This window comes from Orycteropus afer, unplaced genomic scaffold (genome assembly GCF_000298275.1).
Source record: "Orycteropus afer afer isolate SDZICR_OR568_19922 unplaced genomic scaffold, OryAfe1.0 scaffold00022, whole genome shotgun sequence".
Taxonomy (NCBI): Eukaryota; Metazoa; Chordata; class Mammalia; order Tubulidentata; family Orycteropodidae; genus Orycteropus; species Orycteropus afer.
Genome location: NW_006921609.1, coordinates 12,345,862 through 12,355,050, shown reverse-complemented (window position 1 = coordinate 12,355,050; position 9,189 = coordinate 12,345,862). Strand labels below are relative to the sequence as shown.

At 35.2% G+C, this 9,189-nt stretch overlaps 1 protein-coding gene across 1 annotated transcript in view; it reads right to left on the bottom strand.

The window, feature by feature from the left end:
• Window positions 1-9,189, bottom strand: part of ROBO2 (roundabout guidance receptor 2) — a 933,205-nt gene that overhangs the window by 120,458 nt on the left and 803,558 nt on the right. The window contains exons 10-13 of the mRNA XM_007934915.1: window positions 7,022-7,227; window positions 2,488-2,569; window positions 1,867-2,029; window positions 147-313 (exon numbers count right to left, since the gene is read on the bottom strand). Coding sequence (XP_007933106.1) covers window positions 147-313; window positions 1,867-2,029; window positions 2,488-2,569; window positions 7,022-7,227 — 618 coding nt within the window. The remainder of the gene's footprint in view (window positions 1-146; window positions 314-1,866; window positions 2,030-2,487; window positions 2,570-7,021; window positions 7,228-9,189) is intronic.

Below are 9,189 nucleotides of genomic sequence, written 5' to 3'. Positions count from 1 at the left end.
TTCCTCTCTTTACTAGACCAAGTTAATGAATGATTACAAAAAACAACTCAGACATTTTTACCTTTCCTCAGGCAATCCCCTTAGTCCTAAAGATCTATTTAATTTCTAGTTCTACAATTAGTTATATTTACAGCTACTGAAATTACCTTGTGTGCGCACAGGATCTGACATGGGGCTGGGGTCACTGAGACCTTGGGGGTTAATAGCTCTGACCATGAACAGGTAGATTGTATTGGGCCGTAGTCCTCTGACAGTGTAGAGGGTGGTCTTTACATGGTTTGCCACTGTCTGCCAGCTATTGCTCACTGATTGGCTGAAATAGGAACAGAAATTTTATTTAAAGAATAGCCCTAAAGATATTCAAAATGGAGTAGGGGAATCTATGACAAAGGTTAATGGCTGAAAATTAAACACACACACACATAAAACTTGAAGTGCTCAGCCCAATAAATGAAACATTTGTATGATTTCAGTTTATTCAACAACAAAGCCGAGCCCACCTAACAAAAGTGCCATGCACAAAAAAATTAAACTCAGCCCAGGAGATGTGACAGCCCTTTGCTAATGCACAGCAGCCCACTAAATGAATACCTGTAAAAGGAACAGAGGCCAAGATCACAACATCAAGTTTATACAATAAATATGGTCCTCAGAAATGAATATATATATATATACCTTGAAAAGAATTAACCTGTAGAAAGAATAAATGGACTACAGAGTAAATTATGCCAATACATTTTCCTGTTACAAGGTGTGTTTTCTTTTGCATCAATTCCACATGCAATATTATAATAGAGCCTTCTAAAACTACATATCTGTAAAAGAAGAAAGGAAGCATGTAATGAATATTTTCCCTTAGTCACATTTTTAATAAAATTGTACATTACACAGTATTGTGAGTTCTCATCTCAAAATGGTAAAATGCCACTATATCTGTACGTGTGGAACACTTTCCAGCCAGTCACAGATGGAGCGCCACTTTCGAGCACTTTGTCTAAGGTCAGATGTTACTTTTGCTCAAAATGAGGAGAAAATGTGATTTCCATGGCTGTCTGTTTATTTTTCAGGAGTCCTTCAGCATCAAAGCATGAAAATGATAGGAAAATACTATTTTGAAATCTGAAAACTATATATAAGTATAGATTAAGGAAACCTAAAATGAAAGTGATCATTGTTCTACCATTTGAAAAGAAGGACAATGGTTATCATTTCATCTTTAAAATGTCAGATGGATATACATTGAAATAGAATTGAAAGCTACATTTTCTCATTTTATACGTTCATATTTTATCCAATTTGTAGAAGACTACATTATAATGATATTGACAACACTTCAAATTACACATAGGAACATCTTTTCCTTATAACAACCAGAAGCACATGGAATCAATTTCTTAATTACAGCATTTCATTTTCTTACACACATACCCAACAAATATATTCAAATATATAGCACAAAAAAGAAACACTGGGATTATTTTAAGTTCTGCTCTAATTATTAAGAACAAAACTTCTAGGGTCCCATGCATAACTTAAAAACTGCCTGTGCCTAATTAAATTATTTTCTGCCTAGCTCTAATGTCAAAATTCTCTTCCTAAATCCCTGCAATGGTCAGAGTAAAGAAAGGAGCTACTAAGCGATTATGTCATAAAATAGAACCCTACCGCTCTAGGCATGGATAATTAAGATATAAATGAAGAAACAGCAGAATCTGTTCTTGAATGAAGTCAGATATAAAAGATTAATTCTTAAAGCAAATTAATTGAGCGAGTTTATGAAATAAAACAGCTAGGGAGTTCATGTGAGGTTTTTGAATTTCAGAGTTAAAGCAAAAACTCAGTGGAGACAAAGGAATTGTCCCATACCTGAATGCCTCAATGATATATGCACTTGCTGGAAGGGATCCAGGGGTACCTGGTTGCCAAGACAAGGTGACGCTGTTCTTAGTAACATCCGTGACCTGTGGTTTGGATGGTGGTCCTGGCAAGTCCTTCAAATCATAGTTTTTACTGATTGTTGCTCCAGATTCTATAGAGGACAAACAGTAAAGACAAATACCTTCATTTCTGATGGCATGAGCTGAAAATGCTGCCTACAAAAAAGGATAAACAGTCTACTAAAGAAGCTGATATAGACAGAGAGCACTTCATCTTCATTTTGAATCAGAAATATAGAAGTGAAAATTTATACTTGAGATTTATTAACACATGTTAATACATGGTGACTTTGACACATAATAACTAGAATTGCTTGCAATTTAGACAGAAAATAAAATAACAAGGTTCTCAAGGACACATTTATTATATTGTACATATCCAATGCTATATTGCCAATTGGTACAAGAATTCAAGTGGCATACGTTTTGGTTTTTACTTTAGTTTTTACCTTCAGTGAGTTTAAAATCTTGATCTCCTTTAACTTGATATTTGATAATGAGCTAATGAACTCAGGATTTCTGCTGTTCAAATAATTCACAAAGAACTCACCTGTCACATCCAACACAGCACTCCAGGAGGTCTCACCACTTGAACTTGTAGCCACACAGGTATACGTGCCAGTATCAGAAGTCTATATATAGTGCATAGAAGGGAAAGTATTAAGATGTTTTAATTATTTCATGGCACAATTGATTTTAACCTGGAACTTTTAATTTCTTAAAAGTACTAAGAATGTATTTCTTGGCTATACAAACTATACATAAGAGTCAATCATATATATATATATATATATATATATATATATATATGCAGAAAATATTAAAATAAACTCATATAATATAATGCTATTTTATTTATAACAGATATTCAAAGTTATATTTTTAAATTTATATTTCTACAACAACATATTTGGGGAATGCCAATTTTCTCTCTCTCTCTCTCTCTCTCTCTTTCTCTCTTTCTCTTTTGCCTCCATGGATGATAATAATAATGTCTTAGCTCCATTTTATGGCGGGGCTTCACTGTATCAGAGCTAGATATGGACAATTTAGGACAGATTTTTTTCATGTACCATAGACAAACAAGAAACAGCAAACGTAGAGCTATGCTTTCTGTCTCAAATATACTATATTTCCGTGGATAAAAGCAGCCAGGAAGAAATAAACAATGAGATAATACATGGACAAACTTCATTTCTTTCAAAAGACATGGAGAAAAGTGAAAAAAAAAAAAGATAAAATTTAAAAAAAAGAAAAGTGAACATTTCCCTTTAAAGAGATCAGTACTCACTGAATTTAAAATGTAGCAGTATGAGAGTGAATGAACAAAATTGTGTCATTAAAAGCCAAACAAACCTTTTCTATGGAATCACTCCAACTCATAGCTGAGAAGGACCAGAGAAATAATCTAATATGTAACTCTTTTTTCAGACATACTTAAAAATTACCATTTCACTGATCACTTAAACATAAATTTGCTATTAAATGAAAAATGGAAAAAGGCTTCTAGAAAGAAATAGTTGTTAATATAAACAAGATTTCTCATTCACAAATGAAAAAGATGGAAGATTCAGTGAGCATACATTGACAAAAGCCCAAGATCAATAAAAGATGTGATTCAAAAGTCCTGACTGGGGTTGTTCCCTATGTGCTTACAGTGTAAACAACATACACTTGCATTAGCTGGGGAGTGAAGAAATAGTGAGATGAGGAAGAAGCACTGATGACCACATAGAAAATTGCAAGTCACAAGATGTAGGATTTAAATTCTGTGATGAATATGAGTCTAATTCTTGATGAAATATGGGAGTACATGGTGTACTATATCTGCTGGGTTCAAAATGTAACCTAGCAGACTTCAGCTTCTGAAATTGATTCTCACGTAAATCATTAGTGTGTGGATGTTACTGTTGCGGCACCATTTTAATTTATTTTAAATGCCATTACATATTTTAACTTAACTTTCAAATTGCTCTGGCATGTCATTCTTTGCCATATTATCTCTGTACAATCTTCTTCTATTATACAGAGGAATGATGGGGATAGCCATTGTAGAAAAGAGCCATTCTTTCACATGTGGCTGTATGCACATTATAGTCATTAGAAATCTTTGCATTTAAGATGCATCACTCACAAACTAAATAATGAGCTGAGGTTGGATTTTAATGGGATATTCATTTGAATATGGTCTGTGGAAGGGGAAAAGAATTTGCATTTTATTATAGCTGTTGGACAAAAACGTAGCACTTGTTATTACGTGCAAATGTTAAAAGAAGCATATGTAGGTAATGTTTCTTAACTGCATCTCCTTGTCATTGTGTGGAGATATAAGTCTGACATTAGCTGTGGTAGGTATATTTTAATGAGTTTTGGAATATTTTACTTCTCACAAGATACAGATTCAGTTACCAATTAGCTGGACTATGAAGACACGGCATTCATCATATTTTTTTTTTTTTCGTATTAAGTACTGAAAAAGAAAGAGTGAAACACAAAGGAATATGACCTATAGAAATCCTCTCTTGACTACATGAGTGAAATACTGTAAAGCACATTTTTATCTCCCTTAAAATACAGCCGTCTTACAGAAAAAAAGAACAATGTCTTCATTGGGTGTTTATCGAAAGTACTATCAAAGGCCTAAATATCATTGTTAAAGCTCATTCTGGTATCACCAGCATCATCACCACATTCATTTTTATTTCTTAAACTTTAAATAATGTCTTATGTGGTCATGAATGTTTCACATCTGTTCCATCCTTGTCCTTTTATCTTTAACCAAGTGCTTTAAAAAGAGATTAATGTGCTGGCACACTCCATCACCGACTTTTCTCTTTGTGTAGTTGGCTGCACACAAGCCCCTAGGAGCTTGCATCTCAGAGACACTACTCAGAAGCTGTTAGTGGGCTCAAAGTTGGTTTGAGATCATCCAGCACCCATCTTTAATTGCTTTTTTCAAACACTACTGGGGAGCTTGGCTATTCAAGCACACTCTTTAATTCTGTGGTACAGTAAAAATGCATTAACCTCCATGGCCCAAGTTTGCCTCTAGCCCAGAGAGAGAGGTTAAAGTGTTTACACCAGGAGACTTGGCATTAATTTTTTAATAACTTCCATTTTGTTAGAAGAAGATTAACAATTAATTTACAATCAATGATAAGACAGGCTAAAAATCTGTGTTAAATTCTTTTTCTTTTATTCGTTCTTGACAGCACTGTTTTCAACTTCAAGCAATAATTAATGTCTGTGTCTCAAAATTAAATTTGTATGTGTGTGTGTACACATATGCAATTATATAAGCCAAAAAATAGGGAAATTTTCCTTTTGGCATATAATATCCATATGATACACTGATAAAACAACCAGAAAAAAACATGGAAACACATTTATACCCTGAGAAGAATATTCCAAATTATGATAATCTGAAAATATGTATAACAAAAATATTTTATTTTCTTCTCCTGGTTTGTGAATGGAAAAATTCCACTACATTGTTTTTTGTGGTTCTCTTTTTATTCATCTTAGAGTTCACAATGTTGACCTGGACATCATATTCTATTAATTGTTCTCTCACTGAATAATTTTCCATCCATCTGTCTTCATTTTCTATCAAATCAATTATTTTAGTTCTTGTTCTCATTGCAATCTTGTTCTTACTACAAAACACCATCCAGCTTTAATGCAGAGCTTGGTACATGGTGGTGGGGGCTCACTATATTTGGTCAAACGATCTGAATAGAGTTGTGGCAGACAATGGTCACCTTGACAACCCTCTCCTGGTATTCTCATCTTTTGCAATCCCTCATCTTCACTATGGACAAGACCTGTGACTCACTTCACTTCAGATCACTAGAATATGGCAAAAGAGAGATAGGATGTCATTTTGGTTAATTTTTTTATATAGGATTACAACACTTATCTTGCAAGGAGACACTCCTGATTGACTTAGAAGAAGCAATTCTGGGAATCTCCACATTGCAAGGAACTAAAAAAAAAGGTATATCCTGAAGCAGCCAGCAAGAAACTTTGGTTATCACTCTCATAGCCACAAAGAGCATTATTTGGAAGACTTTTCTCAAGTCATTCCTCAGATGAGACAACACCCTGACTGACACCTAACTATATTCCTGGCAGAACTTGAAGCAGAGGATCCAACCAGGTTATCTCTAGACACCTGCCCCTCTGAAAATGTAAGATAAATGTATGCTATTTTGTGCCTCTAAGTATTTGCTGAAATTGTAATGCATTAATAAATAATTAATACAATACTCAAAAAGCAGACATTTTATTTTGAGTTACTCCTGAAGTAGATCCAACTTTTGTAATGTTGCAATGAAAGGTCATTCTCCATCATGTAATCCTCTCTTAAAAGGCCAGCAATGACTTTCTCTACAACTTTAGCACAAAATTTAACGTTTTCTATCAACTAACAGCATAGTGGCTAAGACACTTGCCTGCTAACCAGACGGCTGGTGGTTCAAACCCACCAGCCACTCCTCGGAAGGAAGGTTGGGCAATCCTACTTCCATAATGATACTGCCTCGCAAACCCAAGGAGGGGTCGCTATGAGTCAGGTTTGACTCAACGGCACATAACAACAACAACACAACAACAATCAACTAACAAAATCTGATTCTTGTATACTCAGTTTCATCTCTTTTCTTTTTAATTTTCCCCAAACAACTCTTTGGCCAACCTAATTTATCCATATTACTCTACATATACCTTTTTGTCCCAAACTTCCTTTGTTCATTAGAGTAAATCAGAAACACTTGCCATTTTCAAATTACTTTAAAAAATATCTGACTAATGTTTGCATTTTCTAGTTTCTTTGACTGCACACAAATGGATCGGGATGAAGGAGAAAAAAGTATATAGGTCTGTCATAAATTTATAAGTAACATAAGAATAATCACCTTCCCTTTCATTTTAATTTGCCATTTATGAAATAAGAAATAACATGGCCTGTAATAAAGCATAAGATAATTAATCTAGTATCAGATTTTATGTTTACTGTACAGTTTTTCCATAGGGCAGTACTCAGTTTGAGATAAAAACCCAACTATAATTCGTATGTTACTTACCCGTAAATTCTTAATCTGCAGTGTTCCTTGCTCTTGTATTGTTGCTCTTGGGTCTCTACCCAGAAAAGTAAATCCTTCCTTTAACCAGCTAATTACAGGAAGAGGCTCACCAGTAGCTTTACATTTCAGTAATGCTGTACCATCTACTGCTAGTGTTTGGTTAGCTGGACCTTGTAGAATTATGGGTGGAGGTCTATCTGTCAAAACTAAAGGATAAAGATATTTTCAGGATATTTTAATTTCTATGACATCCAATAATTTTGTTATCTTGACACTAAAAGTAAGGTTAATTTCTCAAATTCATGCATATTACTTATAACACGCTCTGCATTTTCTTTACCTGTAATACATGTATATACATTACTTGAATTAATTAAATAGTCACACATTGATTACTGTGAACTGTGGTGCTTGTGAAGAATACTGAATATACTGTACCATCAACTGCCAAAAGAACAAACAAATCAGTCTTCAAAGAAATACAACCAGAATGTTACATGGAAGCAAGGGTGGAGAGACTCTGACTCACTAACTCTGGACACATAATTAGGAAAGACTAAGCACTATAAAAGGGCAATACGTTTAGTAAAGAGGAGCTCTCGTGGCATAGTGCCTAAGGCATTTGACTGCTAACCAGAAGACTGGCCACTCCTTACAAGGAAGATTGGACAATCTACTTACATAGTGATACAGCTTTGGGGTCTCCACGAGTCAGATCGACTTGACGGCAGTGAGTTTGGATTTTTTGGTTTAGTAAAGAAGAGAGTCAGTAAACAGAAGAGATTTCCTTAGTGAGATAGACTGACACAATGGTGACAACAACGGATTCAAAACTACCAATGATCATGAAGATGGTGCTAGATGAGGCAACATTTTGTTCTGTTATACATAAGGCTGCCATGAGTTAAAGTCAACTTGATGACAACTAACACCATACACACCATGTATACTATACTAAAGCCCTAAATATGGTTTATAATTTACTTTGCACTAACTGTGATTAAGATATAGGTATATATATGGTTCAAACCCACTCAGTGGCTTTATGGGAGAAAGATCTGGCAAAAAAATCTGCCTTGAAGATTATAGTCTAAATGACCTTATTGGTCACATGGGGTCATTATGAGTCAAAATTGACTTGATGGCATCCAACAATTAAGGTAGAGGCAAAGTAAATTCTGACATTTTAGAAAGGTTTAGATATATTGAAAGACTTATTGCTGTTGTCAGTTCTGACTTACAACAGAACAAAACAGGGCCTGGTCCTGCACCGTCCTCATAATTGTTGCCATGCTTAAGTCCACTGTGTCAATCCATCTCATTGAGGGTCTTGACCCTATACTTTATCAAGCATGAGATCCTTTTCAGGTACTTCTCCCTTCTGCCAACATGACCAAAGTACCAACATGACCGAAATTAATATGAAAATATAGGTAGGTTAGAGAAGTTATTCATAAAATGTCCATTTCATCTCATATGGGTTTTTAAGAAAGCTTGTGAAACATCATAGTGGCAGAGTCAAATTTCACTTTTGTTCTTGTAATAAAGACATGTAATAAATAATTTTAACTTACATGGTTCCAATTGTATACGGTATTTACAGCATAGTGACCCCTCCTTTGGTTTCCAAGGTGGTATCACTACAAAAATAGATTGCCCAATCTTCCTTCCAAGGAGTGGCAGGTATGTTTGAACAGCCAGCCTACTGGTTAGCAGTCAAATGTCTTAGGCACTACACTACCAGAGCTCCAGTCCCTACCCATTACTCAATTCCAAAACCATTTCCACATTTTAGGGGTCTGTTAGAAGAGCACTCTACTCTTGCAAATTCCAATTTCATTATCTAGTGATGCTATAACAGAGATACCATTCAGTGGATGGCTTTCCAAAACCAAACTAAGCTCACTGCCATCCAATTGGGTCCGACCCAAAGCCACCCCTCCTTGGGTTTCTGAGGCAGTACCACTATGGAAATAGATTGTCCAACCTTCTTTCCAAGGAGTGGCTGGTGGGTTTGAACCACCAGCCTTCTGGTTAGCAGTAAAATGCTTAGGCAGTATGCCACCAGAGCTCCTCTGTGTGTGTGTGTGTGTGTGTGTGTACTGTATATATTGGAGCTCTGGTAGCATAGTGCCTAAGGCACTTGACTACTAACCAGAAGGCCGGTG